Source organism: Notechis scutatus, chromosome 3 (assembly GCF_049901735.1).
Source record: "Notechis scutatus isolate UNSWTSFEM ecotype Mainland chromosome 3, rNotScu1.2, whole genome shotgun sequence".
Taxonomy (NCBI): domain Eukaryota; kingdom Metazoa; phylum Chordata; class Lepidosauria; order Squamata; family Elapidae; genus Notechis; species Notechis scutatus.
In genome coordinates this window covers 210,506,723-210,531,713 of record NC_142011.1, presented here as the reverse complement: position 1 = coordinate 210,531,713, position 24,991 = coordinate 210,506,723, and the positions used below count along the sequence as shown (strand labels likewise).

At 56.9% G+C, this 24,991-nt stretch overlaps 1 protein-coding gene across 1 annotated transcript; it reads left to right on the top strand.

The window, feature by feature from the left end:
• The first annotated feature begins 7,709 nt into the window (after window positions 1-7,709).
• LOC113425137 (sphingomyelin phosphodiesterase 5) lies at window positions 7,710-14,712 on the top strand. Its single transcript, XM_026687134.2, is given in 10 exon segments — window positions 7,710-8,526; window positions 8,528-8,915; window positions 9,371-9,443; window positions 9,986-10,063; window positions 10,066-10,102; window positions 10,104-10,123; window positions 10,213-10,302; window positions 10,466-10,529; window positions 11,388-11,538; window positions 13,598-14,712. Coding segments are annotated over 10 exon segments (1,545 nt in total). The 5' UTR covers window positions 7,710-8,008; the 3' UTR covers window positions 13,724-14,712.
• The last annotated feature ends 10,279 nt before the right edge of the window (window positions 14,713-24,991 follow it).

The following is a 24,991-nucleotide window of genomic DNA, read 5'->3' as shown; positions in this document are numbered from 1 at the left end:
GGCTGGGGTCACCTTTTTTGAAGATAGGGATGACCGAAGCTAAGGACCATAGGTTCGGTAAGGAGCTGGTTCTGAATGATATATAATATATAATGCTTAGGGGTTCCGCCATGGCAGAGGAGAGCTTTTTTAAGAAGTATGCACATAATCCATCGGGGCCAATAGATAGGGATGGTTTTAGGTTACGTAGTGCCTTTTCTATGTTATCCTCTGTAAAGTCAATACGTAGTAGGTCATTACAGTTAGTTGTGGTACGACTAGGAAATGTGGGGCATGAGCCATTGCTGTTTACAAAGACTGAGCTGAAGAATGTGTTGAAGAGATTGGCCTTAACGGCTTGATCATTGCAATCTTTCCCATTTGGTCCATTTAGGGGTGGGATGGTTCTTGAGTCTTTAAGTTTGGTGTTTACAAAATTGTAGAAGGTGCTGGTGGATTTTGTACGAAGGAGGTTTTCCTCTTGCTTGCAGTGGTAATTTGTGCATTCTGCCTTTATCTGTCGGCATAAGATGTTGTACTGGTTTTTAAAGTTCGTTACTTAGCTGGTTTGGTTTTAAGCCATAGCGATCTTTTTTTGGATTGAAGTTTCCTTATTGTTATGGGTAATTTGTTTTTTTTTTGGGGGGGTTTACTAATGGTACATATAGTTTAATGACTCTTTCAGGTTCAAACAAGAATGCATTATAATGGTCTTCTGTAGTATTACAGCTAGAAAACAGAGTATGCCAATCAAGAGATGATCAAGAGTCGGCATCTATGAGATCACAGTTGGCTTTTTTGAAGTTGTATTTTGGGGATCCATCATTATTTCTTTGTGAGGGCGTAAATTGAGACAAAAGTCCCCCTTGATACATATTGGAAAGCGCTGAAGAGGCTGGCCACATGGTCTGGCTGGCTGATGGTGGCTTTGCAACCGGACTTAAGAATTTGGCAAGTGGGGAGGGGCTTCAGCTGTGGTCAAGGCTCTCCGGACACAAGGCCAGAAGCAAAAGGCTGGTCGTTAGCATATTAAAAGGCCCCTCCGAAGGTGGAGAGCTTAGCTAATGAAGTGTCCCCCCCCTGCATATTATGGGATGTTAGCCTACTCTGCGCACATCTCCAGTAAATCAGGAATAAGTGAGGAAATGCCAGGAAAATCCTGCATGGCTGTGTGGTTGTGTGGTTTTGTGGCCTCAATGCAGCCGGCTGAATATCAGCAGGAGCCCTCAATTCGGGCATGGATCCCCAGCGTGGCTTTCTCTGCTTCGGCCACCCGGCTCACAGGGCAGCTCTGTGCACCCACCTTGCCGGAGGACAGAAGCATAACCCCCCCCTCCCCAGGTATAAAAACAAAAGGCAGGACCCTCAAACAGCATGGAGAACCCGAGAGAAGCACGGAAGAAGCGAGTCCAGCAGCGCCTCGTCCATGGAAGAATCTCGGGGGAGAGGGGGTCAGCTGCTCCATCTGTCCAGGGGGAGCCCCATTTTCAGGGCCCTGTGGATGGCTGGGGGGCAGGCCAGGGGGGAAGGAGGCCTCATGGGGCAGGGGCTGTGCCAGCGGTTGCCCATCTCCTGTGCCCTATCTCACCTGCTCTGGGCGGGGGGAGGGGCTGAAGGGTGCCCCCATTCTTGGACTCATGGGACTAGCAGAGACAATCAGAGACCACAAGTAACCAAGCCACGAATGGTGGTTTGATAGGTGATACCCAGTATCTTGAGTTGGCCCTGAAGGCTAGAGGAGGCCAGTGGGGTTGTTGAAGCTCTGGGATTCTATGGGCACACCAGGGTGCCCCCCAAATTCTTGGACGGCGCATGCTGGGCCAGTGGCAGCTTCCGGGTGGTTCTCCAGGGAAGGCATTCACTCCTCCCTCGCCCTCTGGCCCACCTGAATGTGGGGTGCAAGGGGCCAGACCCCTCCCACTTCTTCTGCAGAGCCACAGGATGGGGACCATGGGCCTGGAGGTGCCCCTCGGCAGCCAGCCAGCCAGGCCTGCGGCTCAACTGAACCCCAGAAGCTCCACCCCAGGCGGCCACTCCGGTGGGAGAAAAGCTGCTGGGAGGGTAGGGAGGGGGGGGCCTTCCCGTTGCTGCCCCTCGCTCAGAGGCCCAGCCACCCTCAAGGCACACCTGCTGGTCCAGGGGAACCGGTTGAGCCACCTGGTGGCCCCTCCCACCCTGGCTTGGGGCGGGGGCTTCCTCCCTGCCGGTAGCTGCTCAGGGCCAGCCCCCCCCATCTCCTGGCTGGAACCCCAGTGCCAGAGACAGCCTGCAGCTCCTTTGTGATATCCTGGTCTGCCCCCCCAGCTGTCCTGGGCCTCACGGACCCTTTCCCGGTTGGGGGAGCCCAGCAGCCTCGGTGGCTGAGGAGGTGGAGCAGCCGGTCTCCTTCTCGCGTGTCCACGCCCACCCCGCCCCCTCCCCTGCTTGGGGCTTCCTCAGAGGCCCTTGTGGAGCACGGACATGCCAGCGGAAGCGCCTGGGGGCTGGGAAAGCCGCGTGGCCCTCCTTCTCCCCTCTGCAGAGAGGCTCCTGAGCCCCCAGGTCAAAGGCTGCCGGAGGGCCTTGGGAGCCACGGCTGCTGTGGATCGGGCTCTTGTGGGGCTCCCCCGTTGGTGGCCAGAGGCACACCAGGCTTAAGGGCCACCCTCGGTTGACACAAGTGGCCAAAGTGGCCGTCCCTGGCCAGGGTGAGCGGCAGCAGCGGCCCTGGTGGGCGCCAGAGGGCAGCCAAGGGGAGGAGGCCTTGGGGTAGGGGGGCAGGGAGCCCCCATGCCCTGCCTGGCAGGCACCCAACCGCCCTGGCATGCCAGCTGGTTTGGCCCCGTTGGGCCCTGCTGCTGCGTTTGGGCTCCTTCCCCGGGAATCCCGCAGCTTTGAAAGTCTTCCGCGTCCGTTCTCTTCAGCCAGGGGGACTCAGCCTTCCTTCCCTCCGGGGTGGGTAAAGGGAGGAGCCAGATTGGGGGCAGAGTCTGGCTTAGAGGGGCTGCCAAGCTCGGTGAAGCAGGATAGAAGCCTCTGTGCGATCGCTCTCTGCTCTCTCCCTTCGAGCCAAACACACCTTTCCTCAGGCTGCTCCAACCTCTCCCAGCCCCGTCCGAGCCCAAGAAGAGCTGCCAGGGACCTGCAGGCGATGCCCAGGGCTGGCAGTGGCCCCTCCCCTGCCCGGCTACTGCTGAGCCTTTCTGAGCTGCTGGTCTGCCAGGGGCCTGGAGCCCCCCCCCCTCCCCCCCAACTGGGAGGTTAACTGTCAGCACTGACATTTGGGCTCTTCCTTCCCTTCAAACTGGCTGCTTCTGCCCCTTCTCAGTCCTTCCTCCGGGTGAATTTGGCTGAGACTGGGCAGGACGAGCGGCTCCCTGGCCCAAGCCCCAGCCTTGCTCCCCCAAGCAGACCATGCGTTGTCTCCGGGGGAGGGGGTTCTGCAGAAGCCCCCCATCCCTGCAAGGCCTCTCCCCTCTGGCCTGCCAGTCTGGCCTTGCTGGCACAGCCCCCTCCCATCTTTAAGTGTCCCCCCTCAGCCACCTACCCCAAGGGGGCAGGAAGAGAGCAGGCTTCTCCATGCTCCCCATTTGGGCCCCAGAAGCAGAGGGGGCTGGCCCCCAGAGAGCCCCGCCCTCAGCCCTCCAAGCCCTCCCTGGGATTCCTGCCTGGGAGGCCAAGGGGCTTCGCTCCGCCCAGGACTCCCCAGAAGGCATCCATGGAAGAGGGCTGGATCGGCTCGGCTGCCCCCCCCAGCATTCGGCCTTCCTGGCACGAGGCGGCTCTTCCCCAGCCCCCCCAACCAGCAAGGCTGAATTGGCCGGAGGGCCCAGGTGAGGAGGTCCCCACAAAGGCCTCCCCTGCCCTGGGCAGGTGGCTGAGGCCCCACCTTCTGACCCCCTCACCCCCCCAGAGAACGGGAGGAGCAGCTGGAGAAGGCTGAGCAGAGCCAAGGAAGCCTCGGAGCTCCAGTCCCCGCTGGGCAGGGAAGTGACTCACCTGCCAGGCTCCCCAAATGCCAGGCAGATCCTGTTGTCTGCTGTGGCCTCTCGGCTGAAGGTGCCTGCCAGGGCTCTGCTGCTACCGGTGGTTGGTGCGCAGGACTCCCAGGGGCAAAGAAGCGGTGACCCCCCTTTGATTAGCGCCCTGGTGGCTGCAGCTTCTCCAGGACGGCTGCCTCTCCAGGGCCCCCCAAGGCCTGGAAGAAGGTCCTGGAAGTGGAGGGTGGCATGGAGGCTCCAGAGCTCCCGGCAGGGAGACTGGCACACGGGGGTGGGGGGTGGGGGGGGCTCTCCTTTGGAAAGGGTTTTCTTTGGGGAAAAGAGGGAGGGGCTCGGGCTGAGGAGGGGCTGCGTTCCCCCACAGGGGGTCCTCGCCTTACAACCAAAACGGAGCCTAGAAGTCCAGGCGTAAATGGTTGCAAGGGTCAGCTGAGACAGCACGTGAGCAGAATTGATTTAGGGACCATTTTGACAACCGTTGTGAAGTGAGTCACTGCAGTTGGTCATAGAACCACATGGTTGTTAAGTGAATCTGCACAAATTGCAGCCAGGCAGATGTGGGCTGCTGCCCCCGTCTGACTGCAGTGGGGGGGGGAGGGACACGCAGGCCACGGCTTCTAAAAGTCCCTCACAACTTTGAACGGTCATTAAGCCGCCAGTCATCAGCCGAGGACTCCCGGCACAAGCGGCTCAGCTGCAGGCCTGCGCCAGAGGGCCAGGGAGGCGGCATTTCTGGGGGCAAAGATCCATGCCACCCCTCCCCTCCCCCAAGGTTATTCTCCAAAGACCTCCGTGAGGAGCCCCGGTGGAAGCCAAACAACGAGAAGGATTGAAGAAACCTGGAGGCCTGGTAACCTTTGGCCAGCGCCCCCCCCCTTAGCAGTTGGGGAGGGGGGCGGAAGCACTGCAGCCCAGCCAGCTCTGGAAGCAGCCGAGGCGGGGGGGGGGTGTCAGAGCAGCAGCCCGGCTGTGGGCTCTGCTGGGCCCAAGGAGGGAGCAGGCGGTTCCAGGGCAAGACGCAGAGGGTTTGCCCTTCCAGGAGCTGCCCTTTGGGGGCCCGTCGTTAATTGGGGAGCCTGACTGGCTACGTGAAACCGGCCGAAGGGTGGCGTGGCCCCTGCAGGCTCCCTTCCACACGTTTCCGAAGAGCTCGTCAAAGAATGGCCTTTGGGGGGGGGGTGCAGTCTCACCATTGGGGAAGACTTTAGGAGCTGGAATATGGGGCAGAAATCAGGGTTGCAAGAGGGAGAAACAGAACCTGCCCCCCCCCCCAAGGAAACTCAAAGGCTTTGGACATGGCAGGAGGGGAACCCTGGCCGGGAAGCAGAGCCTAAGGGGGGTGGTCCGGATGGAAGCGGAGCCCAGCTCAAGACAAGGAATCCTCCTGCCTGGGGGGAGAGGGCCGGCCCTGGGTTTAGGACGCGGAGGAAGGAGCAGAGCGGGCCGGAGGGTCCCAGCCTGGAGAGAAAGTTACACAAGAGCCCAAGTGTCGCAAGCATCTGGCCGAGGGCAGCGCAACACGGCGGGGCTCTCCCGAGAAGCGGCCAGGCGTGTTCAGTGCTCTTCCAGAAGACGAGAAAGGAAGGCTCCAGTTACCAGGAAGCGGATTTCAATCAGGCATCGGGGAAAGGATGGGCTTCCCCAGACCACCCTCCTCCCTTGGGGGTTTCTGGGGAGGCTGGAGGGGGTCTGCAGTGCCTGGGGAGGAAGCCTGGGCAGGAAGGAGGCCAATGGCTCAGGAGGCGGCCCCCTGACTTGGAGAGGGGGGGGCGGGCTTTGTAGCGCCACCAGGTGGGCCTTCCTCGTGGGACTCCAGACCCAGGAAAGCTGACCTCCCCACGAGGCAGCCATGCCCGCATCGCCTCACATTCTTCCGCCCGTTGGTCACAGAAATGCGGGAGGATGTTAGAGAATTGCCCTCATTAGTGCAAGCAATGCAGGGAATGAGGTGCCGGGGGGGGGGAGATTGCGCACCCAGGAATCCAGGCCAGGCACCAGGCAGCCTTGACCTCCTCTGGGCCTCTGGACCTGCTGGTTCTCCCAGAAACTGGACCTCTGGCAATTCTGCCCACGAACTTCAGCAGGACACCTTGGGGGGGCCACAGGGCTTCCTTGGCAACTTGAGCTGGGCAAGCGCAGGCAAAGCGCAACCGACAACCCCAATCTCAGCCCCAGCCAGCAAGGGGTAGTGGCTGCTCCTGGGACGGGGAGGGAGGGGGCGCAGCGGGGGAGATGGAAGCCCCTGGGGAGGGGGAGGCAGAGCAGGAAGTGAGGTCCCCTCAAGGCTCCACCTGTGGCAAGCAGGCAGACCAACATGCACGCGCAGGCGCACGCCTGCACCTGGAGAGAGAGCCCTCCCCGGCTTCTCTCCCGCCCCCGGCAGAAACTTTCTCCTGGAAGTGACCCTTGGGCCAGGGTCCCTGGGTCTGCCCCTCCCTCCCTCCCTCTTAGACTTTCGTCCACGGCGTTTATGGCTGCGCGGAAGTTAATCTGTAATCGGCCGGGGAGCCAGCGAGGCATGACCTGTTAGTCAGCTGCGTCTGGTCGCGGGCAATTTGCGAGCCGGACCGACCTGCCTTGCTCAGCGGGAGCATGACGGGCACCTGGGGAGGCATGACGGGCAGCTCAGTTATGCGGAGCACATGACCGCCGGCAGGTGCTTCTGCCGGCCAGCGCGGCCTCAGTTCCCCGACCGCTCCGGCCACGCGGAGCAACTCCGTGGATGCTCCGGCCAGGCACCGGCAGAGGTGAGCGTTGCGAAGCCGCGGCGCTGGGACTTACGGTCGCTCTGGGGGCAAAGGGGGGGCGGGCAGAGGGGCCTCTCCGCGCAGGTCCCGGGTCTTCCTAGAGCCAGAGGCATTCTCTCCGGAGCCCTTTCGCTTTCCTCCTGCTTGCAAAGCCAGTTCGGGGCTCCTTCCGCGTCCTGTTTGGGATCCTCGCTTGGTCGGGAACACAAACCAGCCTCACTTTGCCACAGGGAGGCCGGGCATTTCTCGTTCAAGTTTCTGGTCCTGCATGAGGCCAGCCCAGCTGAGACTGGGGGGGGGGGGGGCTGCAAGGCGTTCCCTTGAGGACTTTCCTGAAAATCTTGCCCTGGGAGCCCCCAGGAGTCAAGGGGGCCGCCCTCACTCAGCAGGACAAGACAGCAATCGGTCAAGGGGTTACGAAGCCAGGAGGCTGCGAGTTCTAGCCCCGCCTCAGGCAAGAACCAGCGCAGTGACTCGGGACCCCTGGTTCTCAGTTGTAGGAGAGGGAGGAGGGGAAAGCCACGTCTGAAAGGGCTGCTAAGAGAAGCGGAAGCTGGAGTTGACTTCACCGCCGCCGCCACTCAGCAAGGAATCTGCAGGGCATCTTTTATTTCCCTATACAACATCCCTGAAAGGTAGGCCAAGAATGCAACCAGCCGGGTCACCTGTTCCTTCACCAGGCGGCGGCTGCCACCTGCCAGCCAGCGCCGCCCAAGAGCTCCGGCCGGTCTCTGCGCGCTGGGTCCTCATTTCAGCACCCACAGCTCCGGCTCTAGAAGGCGCATCGGCGGTGGGGGTGGAGGTGAGGGCTGAGTATCCCCTAGCAGCATTTCAGCCTCTTCCCCGCCGCCCCTCGATGCCGGCAGCCGCTCCCCTGGAGCCTCCCCCATTGTCGCCCAAAGCCCCCTTGTCCCGCCATGCAGTGGCCCTCGGCCCGAGAAGACACCCCCGCTCCCCCCGCAGGCCGGCCGAGCGTCCCAGCTGCCAGCCCCGCCGGCAGCGCTTAGCGCGGCTGGGTCGCTCCGGTGCGTCGGCGGGTGGAGCCCGAAGGGCGCAGCGGTCAGTGCGGAGCTCGCCGCGGGGTTTCGGACCTCCGTCTCCCCCGGTCCTGCGGCTCCTCGCAAAGGCCAGGCGAGCCTCTCCAGCGCGCAGCGAGAGCCGCAATCCAGGCTGCCTGCGGAGCTCACGCGCTCCTCTCGCTCTCGCTCTCTCTCCCCTTTGCGCAGCGCGCACCGGAGGCGTCCGCGGCAGCATCTCCAGCCACTCCGGGACTCGCCCCCCCGCCGCCGCCGCCCTCCTGCCATGGGGCTCCGGGAGTCGCCGTACTCCAGCCGCGTCCTGGGGGGCCTGGACACCACCATGAGGGCCCTGCTGTTCCCCGGCTACTGGCTAGCGAACGAAGTGCTGGCCCTGCAGCGGTGCACGGGGGAGAAGCCCCGCTGCGCGCCCTACGGCCTGGAGGTGGCCGTCCGGGGGCCGCTGCTGCTGCTGCTGCTGCTGCTCTACAGCCCCGTCTCGCTGCTGGCCCTCCTCCTCTGGCTGCCCCTGCAGGGCGCCCGGCGGCCCTTCGCTTACCAGCACACCCCCGGCCGAGCCCGTCCCGAAGCCTGGGCGCTCCCTGGCCCGGCCAGGACCCTCCGCCTCCTCAGCGGGAACGTCTGCCTGCTCCCTGAGGGGCTGGCCAAGTTCAGCAACGTCTGGCGAACCCAATGGCGGGCCAGGCACATCGGCCAGAGTCTGGCACAAGCGGCACAATGCTCTACGCCCTGTGCACCCACCGGGGCCCCCAATGGCCTGGCCATCCCACATGGGCTGCCGGGGGCCTGCCGCTGTCCTGGGCCACCCCTGGGGTGACCCTGTGGTGACCGTGGAGCTGCTCCCCGTGGAGGAGGTGGGGGCCGTGGCAGGGGAGGCCAACGGGCCCGGGGAGATCGCCGTCCGCTGCCCTCCAAACTTGGACCTCCTGTGCCTGCAGGAGGTCTTTGACCTCCGGGCCTCTGCCCACCTGCGCCACTTCCTGGCCCCCCAGTTTGAGCACATCATCCATGACGTGGGCACCTATGGCCTGCAGGGCTGCTCCGCTCTGAAGCTGCTGAACAGCGGACTCTTCCTGGCCAGCCGCTACCCTCTCTTGGCCGTGGAGTTCCACTGTTACCCCAACGCCACTGGAGAGGATGCCCTGTGCGCCAAGGGCCTGCTGTGCGTGCAGGTGAGCCAGCCGGGGCCTCCTTGGGCAAGGGAGGGGCATGAGCGGGACCTGCCACCATGTGCCCCCCCCGTGCCAGGGTGGGGCCCCTGGGGCTTCAGCATGGGCTTAAATGCTGCCTGGCAGCCCCTGAGGGTCCTGCTGTCCGTGTTGCCCCTTGTGGCCAGTCTCTCACACCTGCTTGAAGCCAAAGGAGGGGGGGGGCTCCTTCTGCAGGGCTGCCCCATCTCTGGAACCACAGACTGATACGATGCCACGAGACCCACGTGCCGATCCAGGGCAGCACCCAAGGCCCCTAAGGGGTCCCCGTGACCTGAAGGTCTTCCCACTGGGGGCCCTAGTGAGGTCGAGTGTACCTCCGTGGACTCCCCAACCTGAGGGGGTGTCTCCTCTCAGAAAGCCTCTCCCGCCCACCCCATCCACGGAGGCTCACCTGTGTTCCTGCTTTGTCCACTCAGGTGCAGCTGGGAGCCTGCCAAGGGCGAAGGGTCATTGGATACCTGAACTGCACCCACCTGCAGGCCCCTGAAGGTAGGGGCAGGAGCGAAGCCCTCCAGGGGCTGCACCTGCAGAGCCAAGGCAGGGAGGGCTGGAGAGCAGGGCTGGGGGTCAATCCCTGGAGAGAGGGAGAAAGGGGGAGGTCCAGGCCAGATGTGCTGAACCTCTGTAGACTCTCAACCGGTGCTGCCTTTGCCTTCCCTGGAGGGCTCCGCATAGAGGCCGGACGGTCCCTGTCAGAGATGTGGTGGACTAGATGATCTCATGGTCCACCTCTGTCCTGTGATGGCCGCCCAGGGTCTTCTCCTGGCAGAGGAAGCCTGGCGGCGAAGCAGAGAGACGGGGGGGGTTTCTGGGTCTCCTTCTTCCCCCGAAGGCGGCTCCCCGCTTGCCGTCCCTCTCCCCCCCTGCCCTGCCTGCTTGAGGAGGGGGCGAGGGGGGCACTGGGGGTGGCGTCCCCCATGGCTCTCTTGGCCTGCTGGGCAGTCTCCCCGCACCCCACCCCGCTCTGGTGGAGCAGAGCGCAGAGGGGAGCCCCCCGCCGAGGCTGATGCGGCTGCCCTCCCCTCCCACAGCGGATGGGCCCATCCGGCACGAGCAGCTGAACCTCTCCCTACGCTGGACGCAGCTCTTCCAAGACAGCCATGCGCAGCCGGGGACGTGGTGGCCTTCGACATCTTCTGTGGGGACCTCATTCGACACCTGCTCTCCAGGTGGGTGTCCGGGAGGGGGACGCAGAGCCCGAAGCAGGGGAGGGGCCTCCCTCCTGGCTTGGCTGTCTCAGGCCCCTCTTTCTCCTCAGGTGATGCCATGGAACAAGGCCACGAGATCTTCAGCCGGTACATTGACCCCTGCCGCCTCGGTCCTTGCCAGGATGAGCCTTGGGCCATCGGTGGGTGAGCCCCGCACCCCGGGGGGCTCTCTGACCCGGGGGGGGGGCTGGTCTGCTCCACCCTTTTGCTGGGCCCAGGGGGTGACTGGAGCGGCTGGGCAGGGAGGGAGGGAAGGGCCCCGTGGTGGGCGAGAGGCCAGTGGGACCCTCCTGCCCTTCACAGGGACGCTGATGAACCCGCTGCGCATCTACGACGAAGCCGTGGCCACCCCAGAGAGCCTGAAGAGGTGAGGGGCCTGGGGCCCATCCTGGGATCTCGGGGGGGCAGAAACAGGGGCCCCCTTGAATGACATGCCGGGTTGGCTTCTTTCTGGGGGGGGGAGAAGGCCGTGCCTGATCTGACAGCAGCCAATCCCAGCCTGCCTCCCTGCTCCCCACCCCCAAACCAGCTTCCAATCCTGGCAGCTGCCTGGTGGTGCCCCTCCGTTTCCTTGGCACGGTTCCTTGCCCGTGCTGGCCTCTTTCTGGGGCCGAGAGAGGCCGAGGGTCCCTCATGGGGACTTGGGGGCCCAAGGCAAGGCCCACCTCGCCCTCCCCCACTCCCGATCGAGGCCTAAATGTGGTCCAAGGATGGAGGCTGGCTGACCCCGGGGAAGCCTCTGCCAGGGGCTGGGAGGGGCGGCTTCTGTCCCTGGGGGAGAAGGCGGGAGGAGGGAGGGGCCTGAGCTGGGCAGGGGCAGCTGGAGCAGGAGAGCCCACGTCTGGGGCAGAGGGGGAGGGGGGCAGGGCTGCCAAGGGATGAGGGCCAGTCTGGACCTTTGAGACGAAGAAGGGAAGACGGGGGTCGCAGCCTTCAGCCACCCGGAGGGCAGGGCCTGAGCCATGAGCGGAAACCAAAGTGGGGGGGGGGATTAGGTTAGAGAGGAGGAGGAGGAGGCACCTCCCGACCATAGGAGCCATTAGCCAGTGGAACTGCCTGCCCCCTGAAGGGGTGAGTTCTCCTTCTGCGCATGTCTTCAAACAGGCACCAGGCACTTCATTCGGCAGCACTTGGAACGACTAGAAGATCCCAACATTGATTTGTTTCTTAGACTCCTTAAAGCTGCCCAGCCCTCCACCCCGCACCCCTCTGCTTTGCCTTCCAGGACTCTGGAGAATCCGGAGGAGCGCAGGAAGTACCTGGCAGGCCCCCTCCAGGCCGAGGGCAGCGCCAACCTCTTGGCAACCTGGCACAAAGGGCGGCGCATTGATTACACTCTCTACCGGCAGCACTGGCGTCCAGGGCACTTGAAGACCGTAAGTGGCTGGAGAGCCTGTGGTCAGCTGAGGCAGCTGGGTCAGCCTCCCCTGCTGGGCCAAAGGGACTGGGGGGGGGGGCTCTCCGGGTCTTCTGGGCTGCAGGGGGCGGCAAAGAGTCGGGGTTGGGAGGGGTCGATGCCTTCCTGGGCCTGCTGAGCAAGCACCAGTCTGGGGAGGCTGTGGTGGTCGGGGCAGCATTGGCGGGGGGCAGGCAGGGGGCTGGGGAGATGCCAAAGACAAACACACAAGCCAGGCAGGGATGTGCTGGGGGAGGAAGGCTGAGCTGGCCATGAGCAGCCCCCAAGGGCGGGGGGGGGGGCTGTCCTGGGGAAAGGTTCTCAGAAGCGGGGAGAGCTCATTGGGGGAGCCAGCAATGGGCCTGGAGTGGGGCAGCAGAGGCCGGGGGTGGGGGGTGCCAAGAAGGGGCTGGATCCATGCCAAACAAGACGCCCCCGGAGCTGCCTTCTCGTCTGGACACACGATGCCTCTGGACCAGGTGAGCCCCTTCTGCAGTCGGAGGGCTGAAGGAAAAGGAAGGGCGGGAAGCAGGTGAGGGAAGAGGGGCCCGGAGCCGGACCCAGGCCCAAGGACTCCAGGACTGTGGGCAGCAGGGCCTGGCAAGGCTGCCCCACCGAGGGGCCTCCCTGCTGGTATTGGCACCGGCTTCTGGCTCTTTGGGGGCGGAGCTTGTGGTGGGAAAACCCGCCTTCGTGCCAGCCCCTGCTCAATGCCTGCAGTCAGCCTTGGCCTCTCTTTGCCTCTCTTTGCCTCCTGGAGAAATGGGCCCAGCAGCGGCTTCCTGTGCTTGGTCTGCTCGGCTCACCTCGCGGTTCTCACCCCCCCCCCAAGACACGAAACCGCCCTCCTTGTGCAGGGCATCCGTTCCCAGGGGAGGTGGGGGGCGCCCCTTTTCTCTGCTGGGCAGCTGCTTTCTCTGTGGAGCCCCAGGACGCCCCTTTAGCCCACCCGCCCTAGGGGACACCGGCACCCCCGAGAGCGGAGCTGTCCTCCCTCCCGAGTAAGCCCAGAGTAACGCCCTCCCACGCAAGGTGGCATTTGCTAGGACAGGCACGGTGGCTGTGGCCGTAGCATCGTTTATGCCAACCTGAACCAGGGCTGGACTTCCAGGCCTCCTCCCCTCGTGTTGAGGATCGAGTCCAGGTAGACGGTCCTCGTGGGCCAATCTCTGCCCTGTGGCGAATGCAGCCTTGTGCAAGGCCCACCCGGCGTTTCTCTCTCGTGGCGATGCCTTCCTGCACTTGGCGTTGGAAAGTATCTCCTGGGTGAGCGCAGGTGCAGCAGCAGCAGCAGCCTTGGCATTTCCTGGTCCTCCACCTGCGGCCAGCCAGCTGCTCTCTTGGTGGATCGGGTCCTTTGGAGTTGAGCAATCAGATCCGTGATCCCCCCGCGACCATTTTTCCCAGGTCACGGGGAGGCCTCTCCCGTCAATTCCAAAATGGTCCACTTGATGCCAGTAGTGAACCCCTGGACAGGAAGGTCCCCCTGGCCTGCAGAGCCCCCAGCAACTGTTCTGACTTCCCCTCCCCTCAAGACTGAGGCAATGAATGCCCCCCGGTCAGGTAGTTCTCACCATCCCCTCAGCCTCCACAAGTGTGTGTGTGGGGGTTGTTAAAGGGGAGAGAAGTGGGTGGGGGTCTCCATAAGAGCAGTGATCCCACCCAGGCGGATTTCCCCTCCTTCCAGAAGAAGGCCCCTTCCCCCTTTCCAAGGGCTCTCTGGAAGGGGCCAAGGAGAGAGGGAGGAGGGTCTCTGGGGAAGGGGTGCAGGAGGGAACCGGCAGGCTTGGCTGGTGTTGGGAGTAAGTTGGGCCATAGCAGAGTAGGGGGCTGCAACCGATGGCTCTGGAAATGGACGGAAGGTGCCTCCACACCCCGAGTCTGCCCTGAGCAGCCGGTTGGCTAGGCAGCCTTCAGGCCCCTTGAAACGATGCAGGATTCGGGCCAAGCAGTCCAGGGTCTCCCCTCTGGGTCCCCTCCTGGGCCGTTGCTCTGCTACTCTCAACCCTCCTGCTGCTGTGTCCCCTCCTTGCTTGCAGGCGGTGGAGAAGGTCTTCTTCTTCACCCAGCTGGCCACCTGCTCTGACCACTTGCCTGTTGGACTGCAACTCCTGGTGTCTTCAGAGGTGGAGCCGGAAGCCCCAGCGCGGAAGGACCCACTGTGACCTGCAGCTGGACTGACCTCCTTGATCCAAGGAGGGGGAGCCGTCCTGTCCCTGATGGAGCCAGAGGGGGAGAGAGTCGCTCCTCCGGAGCCAAGCCGGGCACCCTGGGGATGGGCGAGGGGCTGGCGTGGGAGCCCTCCAAGGTTGCAGGCCGGGGCTGGAGAAGTCACCGGCGGGCTGGCTCTGGTCAAGGGGGACCCTCTGGGCGACTGCGGCCTCCTCTGCCCGAGCGCCTGGGCCTCTTGCTCAGCCTCTCCCCCCGGCCCTCCGAGGAAGGGCGGCATCAGTGGAGCCAGGCTGGAGGAGGACACATGCCCGCCCCCCAGAGTGGACGACGGCCCCCGTGGCTCCTCCCGCCTCTGGGTGACGCTGGCTGCGGAAGGGCCTGTGCAGACTTTGGGCTGGGGAAGCAGATCTCATGTCCGAACCAGAATTTTATCACAAGGTGTGACTTGAGTTTTGTAACTATTTACCCAAACATTGGCAGCCTCCCAAGAGCAAAATCTCACCACCACACAGATTACACTGCGAAACCGAATGTTTCAGCACAACTTGAATTGTTTCCAAGAAACCGAAAGGCCTCAAATATGAAGCGTCTCCTATGTTTGAGCAGAGCATCCTGGGCTGTTCTTAATTGGTGGCCCTCTTCAGCCACGTGGGAAGCCTCCCCTGGGCCCTGGGGGCTCCAAAGCTCCCAACTTTCAGCGGGGTGGGGGGTGGCCCTGCCCCTCCCTCCCTGGTGTGCCGGAAGGCGTTTCCTGGCTCCGAGGACTCTACGGCACTTTGTTCAACCACTTGAGTAAACATCTCTGCCATCGGTTGGCCCAGAAGGCCGGCCTCTTGTGGGACGGGGTGCAGCCCAAAGTCTAGGAGGGCCTGGTGCAGGGGGAAGGGGGGCTTTATCCACTCTGGCTGTATAGACAGCCCACAGGGCTTGATACCAGCCCCCCTGCTCCCCTCCAATCCAGACAGAATCCCCCTGGCAGCTGCAGGGAGGGTGGGTTGCGCCTCCCTGTGGGCAGAGATGGGATTCAGCCGGCTCCGAGCGGTTCTGCAGAACCAGTAGCGGAAATTTTGAGTAGTTGGGAGAACCAGCCAAGCCCATCTCTTCTCTGCCTCCCATTGGGTCCCAGCTGATTGGCTGCGTCTTCTTTGGTTGCCCTGCACAGGAGAAGGGAGCTGGAAAGCAGGGGGGGTTTTACGAGATATCCTTCCCCTGCCATGCCCACCAAGCCACGCCCACAGAACCGGTAGTAAAAAAATGGGAATCCCAGCGCTGCCTGTGGGTCCGCAAAGGCTCGTCCTCTCCAGCAGAGAAGGCCCTCTAGTAGGAGCTGGACCAATTGGGCTGGGCCTGGACCCCCAGCCAGAGAAGAGGGAGGGAGGGGGGCTCAGGCCCAGGAACCCCAGGCTGGCGCTCAAGGCCCCGACCTGCACCGCCATCCCTTTGCCCCTGCCGGGCGCAGGTTGGCAGGAGGGCGAACAGTCGGAGAGGGGGTACCGGAGGGCTGCAGGGAACGGGGGCATCCTTCAGCCTAAGGAGCCCTTCACGCAGCACTTCAGCCAGACGGGCGAACCTCAGAAGGGGGCAGAATGGATCCAGTTCCGCTCCCAGTTGGCCCGCTGCCCTGAGCCGCAAAGCACAGGGAGGAGGGGGCTGATCTCCCGGGGGTGGGGGTGGGGGCTTTGCCACGGCAGAGGCCGCCAGAACAGCCAGGGAACCATAAACACAGCAATGACAGGATCAGTCCTTTCTTTTAAAAAGGCCGTTTCTTCTCTCCCCCCCCAAGGAAGCCAGGGAGAAATCTCCAGGATGGAGCATCTCAGGATCTTTCAACTCAGTGGCTGGAAGAGTAAAGTCTACAAGTTGTAGCTGATTGGTTGGAGAGTGCGGGGAGGGGCTCCAGCAGGAGGCAATCTGTGCCCTGATTGGTTGCTGTGGGGGTAAAGGGGGAAGTTCCTCCCCCCCACACACACACACACTTTTTTTCTTCTGTGTGCTCTGAATTCTGTGATTTACCTGAAGATTTACCTGATGATGTAGCGATGTGCCTGTCTTGCCTGCGGTCAGTATAGAAATAAAACATATTTATTTGTAAAAAACTACATGTTTGTGTCAGCGTCTCTGACTCCATTTGGGCACCCGCTGTGCCATTCCCTGGCCCTCAGCACCTGGGCTGGGCAGGGATGCCAGCCTCCGTTTCCACCCTGCGGTGGGTGGACCTTTAGCTGTGAGCCATGGGCAGCAGAGATCAGTTGCCCCCCCTTCTGCCGGGGGTCTCCAGCACCCTCCACTTCACCCTGCAGGCCTCTCCGTCTCCGTCTCCCTCTCAGCGGCATTTTCCAGAAACAGCCAGGAATTGTGGGGTCCTTGGTGCTCTCTGAGCTGAGTGGTTTTCTTAGAGACCTTTCATTACCAAACTAGGGAACATTATCAGTGCTGTAACACAATGAGAGCAAACCCCCCCGCCCCAAGCACTGATGGTGTTACCTAGAGCAGAGCGCCAACCTTTTGGATCTCAGGGACCGCCAAACTCATAATTTTAAAGCCCGGGAACCAGAGGCCCTGGGAAATTCCCCCCAAAAAAGACTGCAGGAAAATTCCCCACCCCGTTTTCCTACCAATCAATCATTCTTTATTTGGGATCACAGGATACCGTCTCCAGCTCCGTTCTCAGGGGGGAGAGAGAGAGACTTTTGGCTTCATGCAAGGAAAGTAGCAGAAGCTGCAGAAGTCTTCCTTTCTCTCCCCCAAACTCTGCCAGAAAGGAGTCTTTGGAAGACTTGTCATGCCGGCTCAGCCTCTCGGAGCAGGAGACCTTGCAGGGTCCCAAAGATTCATTTCTGGCAGAGTTTGGGGGAGAGAAAGGAAGACTTTTGCAGCCAAAAGCAGAAGAAGAAAGAAGTGGAAAGAAGCAGCCCAGTGGCCAGGCCAGGCGTGTGGGGCAAGTTCCCCCCCTCCTCCCTTTCCCCCCTCCCGTCACTACCTCGTGTTGTTCACAATGTGACGCAAGCCTTGTGTTCCCATGTGGGCCATGTGGGCGGAGCAGCCTTGTGTTCCTGCACAGCCTGGATTAATTGCTTTGGGGGTGACATTTCTCTGCAGACCACCAAAATTTTCTCATGGACCATCAGGGGTCCCTAGCCCACTGGTCAGCGACCACGGACCTAGAGCAGGGGTCTCCATCCTTGGCAACTTTAAGACTTGTGGACTTCAACTCCCAGAATTTCTCAGCCAGCTTTGCTGTCCACAAGTCTTCAAGTTGCCAAGGATGGAGACTCCTGACTTAGAGAACCAGCTAGGAACCTCCAGGTCCAGGACATGGTCCCTAGTAAGTGTGTGGGGGGGGGGGAAACACAACTCTGACACTGGTGCAGCCCTGCCAAGGAGGTTTTGCTTCAGGGGTTTCATGGGAGAGAGAACTGAGCAGCAGCCACAATCGGGGATGGCCTAATTGACCCTCGGGAAGCTGGAGGTGACCTGGACTCATCAACCACATTTAGCGAGGTGCTATTCTGAGGGGTTCTGAGTCTTGCGGGGGGGGGGGAGAATTGATCCTCCTCTTGAAGTGACTGTTCTGCGTGCAACGGCCTTCACTTTAACGGGACTGGACCATCAGCAGAGGCAGCGCAGGGAGCACTCAGGAAGGAAGGAAGTCTTCGTAGCTGCACAAGCGGCCTCTTGGGAAAGCTGCCTTCCCTCCCGATGTGTGGGTGCTCCCCTCCTTCACCAGGAAAGACCACCTGGGGCCAAGGCAGGCGGCAAGTGCGCCAGGAGGGCAGGGCAGGGCTGCTCCTTCACAGGCGCTCAGAGGAGGAGGAGGAGGCTGGGGCAGGGCGGCCTTTGCAGCCCTGGGCTCTGCCTGCCTCCACCGACTTTGGCACCTTCTCAGCTTGCAACAGGTGGCCACGAGGCCAAGCCAAGCTCCACCGTCCCATCAACCAAGCAGCCTGGAGACCTCATCAACGCCCCGCTGGCACTCGCACCATCACAATGCCAAGGGCGGGGCTGGCAGGGAAGGGACTGGGGGAGCATCTACAGCCCACACCTCCCTCTCCTGCACTCTTCCCATTTCTCTGCCCGCTTTCTTCCCAGGAGGGCTGGTTTCAAGAGAGCGGGGTGGGGGGCTCAGGGGCTGCTCTGGAGGAAAGAGACGCTGGAAAGGCCCGTTGGCCCCACAGGACACACCCGGGGATTTCCTTCCAGCGAGCTGACACTGTGCAAACACACCGCACCCACAAGCGCCTGCTCGAGAGAAGCCTGACAAAAGAGCGCCTGGGTGGCCTCGCCTCCGTTAAAGGAACCGCTAAAGCAGCGGAGGCCCGGGGTGTGTGTGTGTGTGTGTGTGTGTGTGTGTGTGTGCGGGTGCTTTGGTCTCGCTTTGGCAAAGGGGAGAACCCGGGACGCGCGAGAGGCCATGCAAGCGGCTCCTCCCGCCCTTGCCCTCCCCGGGACCTCCACCCATTTCCCCCCGGCCGGGCAGGAGGGGAAGCGCTGCTTGTCGGGCAACGGCAGGGGATTCCCCCTCCCAGCCCCCGTCCACTTGGGGAGGGGCTCCCGCCCGGGGCTGGATCTGGCCCTGGAAACGCCGGGAGGGCCAGCCGGACGGGGAGCCCGAAGAGCCCCGGCGAGGGAGTCGCTTCCGCCCCGGGCCCGGCTCGCCAGGAATCCCGTCCGGCTCGGCGGAGACCTCGGGGCCGCCTCGGCGCTGCTAATTGTGGGTGCCGGCCGGCTTCCTCTGAGTCAAGCGCTTGGGACGCCCCCGGAGGGCCCGCCGGAGCCCTTGGCCGACCTGGCCGGCTCCGCGATGGAGGCTGCCCGAATTCCTTCCGCCTCCTTGGGGAAATTGCACCGCGTGGCCCAATTATTGTGGGTGTGGGGTTTTTAATCATCAAAGAAGCACATAAAGCGGTCACACCTTTGACGTGCGTGCCCAGAACAGGAACCTAGGCGTTATTTAATTACGGCCATTTAATTTGGATGCTTTGGGTGTTTCTATTAGTTTTGCTGTTTTTACTATTTTTAAAATGTTTTTAATATTTTTACCTGTAATATATTTTGAGACAACCAGAGTCATTGAAATGGGTAACTATAGATATTGAATAAATAAATATCTAAAGGTAGAAGATACAGCCAGCAAGATAAAAGTGTTTTTGCAAATCCACAATTGAAGTGACCAAATTTTTAACTCTTGTAAACCTTCCCTCTGTTTGTTCTTCAGCCTAATGTGCCAGTAATTGCAGGGATGGCAAAATCTCCAATTTTATCCATTCTCATTGTGAGATCTCTAAATTTTCCCATTCTTTCTAGGATCTGTTGTCCCTGGGCATTGGTAGCCAATTATACCAACTCTTTATGTACCTGAGGCATTCTAGATGGTAATCAGTTTGTATGCAAGCATAACATTTAACCTAATTATTTTAATGTTATTTCATGATTACATGGATTGGGAATCTCAGACATTCCAATTTCCTTTGATGGAAGAAGCCAAAGGATTGTAGAGTAGAATAGAATAGAATTCTTTATTGGCCAGGTGTGATTGGAGACACAAAGAATTTGTCTTGGTGTAAATACTCTCAGTGTACATAAAAGGAAAGATACATTAGTCAAGAGTCAAGAATCATCAGGTAAAACACTTAATAATAGTCACAGGGTACAATAAGCAATCAAATCATACTAGGAAACAGTCAATATAAATCGTAAGGATACAAGTGACAAAGTCACAGTCATACCGTCACAAGTGGGAGGAGATGGGTGATAAGGAGTGATGAGAAGATTAACAGTAATAGCAGTGCAGACTTTGTAATAGTTGGACAGCATTGAGGGAATTATTTGTTTAGCAGAGTGATGGCTATGGGGGAAAAGCTGTCCTCGTGTCTAGTTATTCTGCTGTGCAGGGCTCTATAGTGTCATTTTGAGGGAAGGAGCTGAAACAGTTTATGTGGGGATGTGAGGGGTCTGTAGATATTTTCACGGCCCTCTTTTTGACTCGTACAGTATACAAGTCCTTGATTGAAAGCAGGTGGGTAGTAATTGTTTTTTCTGCAGTCCTAATTACTCTCTGGAGTCTCTGTCTGTCTTGTTGGGTTGCAGAACCAAACCAGACAATTAGGGAGGTGCGGACAACAGACTCAATAATTCCTCTGTAGAAACGGATCAGCAGCTCTTTGGGCAGTTTGAGCTTCCTGAGTTGGTGCAGAAAGAACATTCTTCGTTGTGCTTTTTTGACGACGTTTTTGATGTTAGGTGTCCATTTTAGGTCTTTTGATATGATAGCTAGAAATTTGAAGGTCTCCGCTATTGATACTATTTTTGTCTAGTATTGTAAGAGGTGGTAGTATGGGAGGGTTTCTCCTAAAGTCCACCACCATTTCTACAGTTTTGAGTGTGTTCAGTTCCAGATTGTTCCGGTTACACCACGAGGCAAGTTGTACAACCTCCTGTCTGTATAGGGATTTGGGTTCGTTGTTGTCTCAAATGAGACCAATCACTGTTGTGTCATCAGCAAACTTCAGTATTTTAACAGATGGATCGTTTGAGATGCAGTCATTGGTATATAGGGAGAAGAGAAGTGGAGAAAGCACACAGCCTTTGTGGGGAGGGGCTGTGCTAATTGTACAGGTATCAGGTGTGATTCTGCCTAGGCAATATATAACAAGCAAACAGCAAGAGTAATAATAAACGGGGAATTGACAGAAAATTTTGACATTCAAAAAGGAACCAGACAAGGCTGTCCGTCATCCCCATTATTGTTTGTATTGACCTTAGAAGTTTTGAATAGAAACATTAGGAAAAATGAAGAAATCAAGGGAATGAAAATAAAAAAGGAAGAATATAAATTACAAGCTTTGGCAGATGATTTGGTTTTTAGATTGGAAGAACCATTGGAAACAGGCCCTAAGTTGATTAGAGAAATAGAGGAGTTTGGCAAAGTAGCAGAATTGAAAATAAACAAAGAAAAAACAAAAATCTTGGCGAAAAACATGACAGAAAAACAAAATAAAAGATTAATGGACAAATTAAATATTCAAATCACAAAGAAGTGATTTGTATAGCGATACAAATGACAGCTGGATGTGGAACACTTAAAGAAGATAATTACGAGAGATTATTACAACAGATTGCGATAGACTTGGAAAAATGGAAAAACTTACAATTATCTTTAATAGGTAGAATAGCGACAATTAAAATGAACATATTGCCAAAAATATTATACACTGCTCAAAAAAATAAAGGGAACACTTAACACAATGTAACTCCAAGTCAATCACACTTCTGTGAAATCAAACTGTCCACTTAGGTAGCAACACTGATTGACAATCCATTTCACATGCTGTTGTGCAAATGGAATAGACAACAGGTAGAAAGCAGAGGCAGGTAGCAAGACATCCCCAATAAAGGAGTGGTTCTGCAGGTGGTGACCACAGTCCACTTCTCAGTTCCTATGCTTTCTGGCTGATGGTTTGGTCACTTTTGAATGCTGGCGGTGCTTTCACTCTAGTGGTAGCATGAGACGGAGTCTACAACCCACACAAGTGGCTCAGGTAGTTCAGCTCATCCAGGATGGCATATCAATGCGAGCTGTGGCAAGAAGGTTTGCTGTGTCTGTCAGCGTAGTGTCCAGAGCATGGAGGCGCTACCAGGAGACAGGCCAGTACATCAGGAGACGTGGAGGAGGGCGTAGGAGGGCAACAACCCAGCATCAGGACAACGCTACCTCAGCCTTTGTGCAAGGAGGGACAGGAGGAACACTGCCAGAGCCCTGCAAAATGACCTCCAGCGGGCCACAAATGTGCATGTGGCTGCTCAAACGGTCAGAAACAGACTCCATGAGGGTGATATGAGGGCCCGGCGTCCACAGGTGGGGGTTGTGCTTACAGCCCAACACCGTGCAGGATGTTTGGCATTTGCCAGAGACCACCAAGATTGGCAAATTCGCCACTGGCGCCCTGTTCTCTTCACAGATGAAAGCAGGTTCACACTGAGCACATGTGACAGACGTGACAGGGTCTGGAGATGCCGTGGAGAACGTTCTGCTGCCTGCAACATCCTCCAGCATGACCGGTTTGGCAGTGGGTCAGTAATGGTGTAGGGTGGCATTTCTTTAGGGGGCTGCACAGCCCTCCATGTGCTCACCAGAGGTAGCCTGACTGCCATTAGGTACCGAGATGAGATCCTCAGACCCCTTGTGAGACCATATGCTGGTGTGGTTGGCCCTGGGTTCCTCCTAATGCAAGACAATGCTAGACCTCATGTGGCTGGAGTGTGTCAGCAGTTCCTGCAAGACGAAGGCATTGATGCTATGGACTGGCCCACCCGTTCCCCAGACCCGAATCCAATTGAGCACATCTGGGATATGCCTCGCTCCATCCACCAATGCCATGTTGCACCACAGACTGTCCAGGAGTTGGGGGTGCTTTAGTCCAGGTGTGGGAGAAGATCCCTCAGGAGACCATCCGCCACCTCATCAGGAGCATGCCCAGGCATTGTAGGGAGGTCATACAGGCATGTGGAGGCCACACACACTACTGAGCTTCATTTTGACTTGTTTGAAGGACATTACATCAAAGCTGGATCAGCCTGTAGTGTTTTTTTCCACTTTAATTTTGAGTGTAACTCCAAATCCAGACCTCCATGGGTTGCTAAATTTGATTTCCATTGATCATTTTTGTGTGATTTTGTTGTCAGCACATTCAACTATGTAATGAACAAAGTATTTAATAAGAATATTTCATTCATTCAGATCTAGGATGTCTTGTTTTTGTGTTCCCTTTATTTTTTTGAGCAGTGTATATGTCCAGATGATTCCAATAAGACTGAAAAAAAATACTTTGAAGATTTAAATAAAATGATGTTGAAATTCATTTGGCAGGGTAAAAAGACAAGAATCAAGATAAAACTACTGCAGGACGCAAGGGTGAGAGGGGTTTTTGGATTAACCAATTGGGAACTATACTATCAGGCAACAATATTGATGTGGATGAAGGAATGGATTGGATTTAAAAATGCCAGATTATTAACACTAGAAGGGAATGATTTACAATTGGGCTGGCATGCATTCTTATGGTATAAAGAAAGTAAGGTATTTTAGGAGACATTACATTAGGGATGCTTTATGAACAGTATGGGAAAAAATAAGAGATTATCACTGTATGAAAATACCAGTCTGGCTATCAACATTAGAAGCTTTTACATATCCACAGCTTTTTAAAAAAGAACACATTATTAGATATGAAGAAATTTTAAATGAAAAGGGTGAACTCAGAACAAAACAAGAATTAGAGTTACAAGGGATAAAAATGAATTGGTATTTGTATTTGCAAATACATACAAGGTATGAGAAAGACATTAAGATGGCTATGTTTTATAAGGAATTGACTGAATCGGATAAAATCCTAACAGGCACTGAAGAGAAGTTGATCAAAAAACTATATGGTTATTTACGAGAAGTGAAAGTAGAGGAAGAACAAGTTAAAGAATCAATGATTGCATGGGGGGAAAATTTTGGATATGGAATAAACTTGGATAAACAGCAGATACTATGGTCTAGAAACTATAAATTAACTATGTCAACAGCCTATAGAGAGAATTTGTATAAGATGTTTTACAGGTGGCATTTACCCCCATTGAGAATTGCCAAGATGTTTAAAGATAAGTTGGCGAAGTGCTGGAAATGTCAGAAGTCACCAGGATCATACTACCATATGTGGTGGACATGCACAGAAGCTAAAAAGTATTGGTATACATATGTGGTATACATATGTGGCTGGAGAAAATGATAAAACAATCTATAGATTTAAAACCAGAGACATTTTTATTGGGAATTTTGCCTGAGGGTTACAACAAAGAGTTAACCTACCTGATTATCAATGTATTAACAGCAGCTAGGATTGTATTTGCACAAAATTGGAAAAAATGAGAAAATTCCAATGGATAAGGAAATAATTAAGGAAATAACGAAATGTGCAGAAATGAGTAGATTGACAATGGCAATTAGAGAACAAGAGGAAAAAGATTTTTATAAAATTTGGAATTTATTTTATGAATGGCTAGATAGAAGAGTAAGAAATTGAAATTTAAGTACAGTATAATATTACTGATAATTGAATGAGTTAGACAGAGTAAGAAAATGAATGTGAAATATATTATTGAAAATCAATAAATATAATGTTAAGGCTAATACAATAAGTGATATATGTGATATAAAATACTGATTAGAATGATTATAAACATATATAAGTAAAATATGTATGACAATGATATTATGTGCACAAAGAAATGTGTACCCAGCTGACATACTGATGAACAGAAAGGTTTTATTTGTTTTTGTTGTTATAAATATATATATAGACGAACACAATATAGAAGCCTGATGATGGCAGATGAGATTCTGCTGTGATTCTGCCTAGCTTCACTTGCTGCTTCCTGTCTGTTAGGAAGCTTATGATCCATTTACAAGTGTGGTCAAGTACCGCTACCTGGTTTAGTTTAGTTAGAAGAATGTCTGGAATGATGGTGTTGAAGGCTAAGCAAAGGGGACCCTCGCACAGGTCTTTGGAGATTCAAGGTGTTGTCGGATGTAGTGCAGAGCCATATTAACAGCATCATCCATAGATCTATTTGCTCGGTATGCAAACTGCATGGGATCTAACAGTGGATCCGTGATGGTTTTCAGGTGGGGCAGTACAAGCCTTTCAAAGGTTTTCATAATTACAGATGTTAGAGCAACTGGTCTGTGGTCATCCAGTTCCCTTGATGGAGGGCTTCTTTGGCACTGGGATGGTGGTAGAGCATTTGAAGCAGGAAGGAACATAGCACATCTCTAGGGATCTACTGAAGATTTGGGTGAAGATGGGGGCCAATTGGTCAGTAGTGGCCCTTGTTGTTTACAGAAGGTCTGAGCGATGTTGCTGCATTTCCTCACCTGATCTGAAGCTTCAGGTCTTTCCCAAAGTCACCCCATTTCCCCCCCCCTTGCTCTTTGATGAGGCCCGAGGAGACCTCGATTCCATCCCTCTGGTTGGCAGCCCTTGTCCCCCATGCGAAATTTAATCCCGCTTGTTTGGGTGGTGCCTGCCCACAAACCACCCCATTAATTTTCAGTCTTGGATGTGCCCTTCTTGGTGGGAGAGTTCCGAGTGGGGATCCCTTGCTCAAGCAGGAGAGCCTGTATAATTGGAGTCCAGTCTCTTCTTAAAAGCCTCCCCAGTTGGAGCAGCCACAACTTCTGGAGGCAAGCAGTTCCACTGACGGTCTCCCAAGTTCCA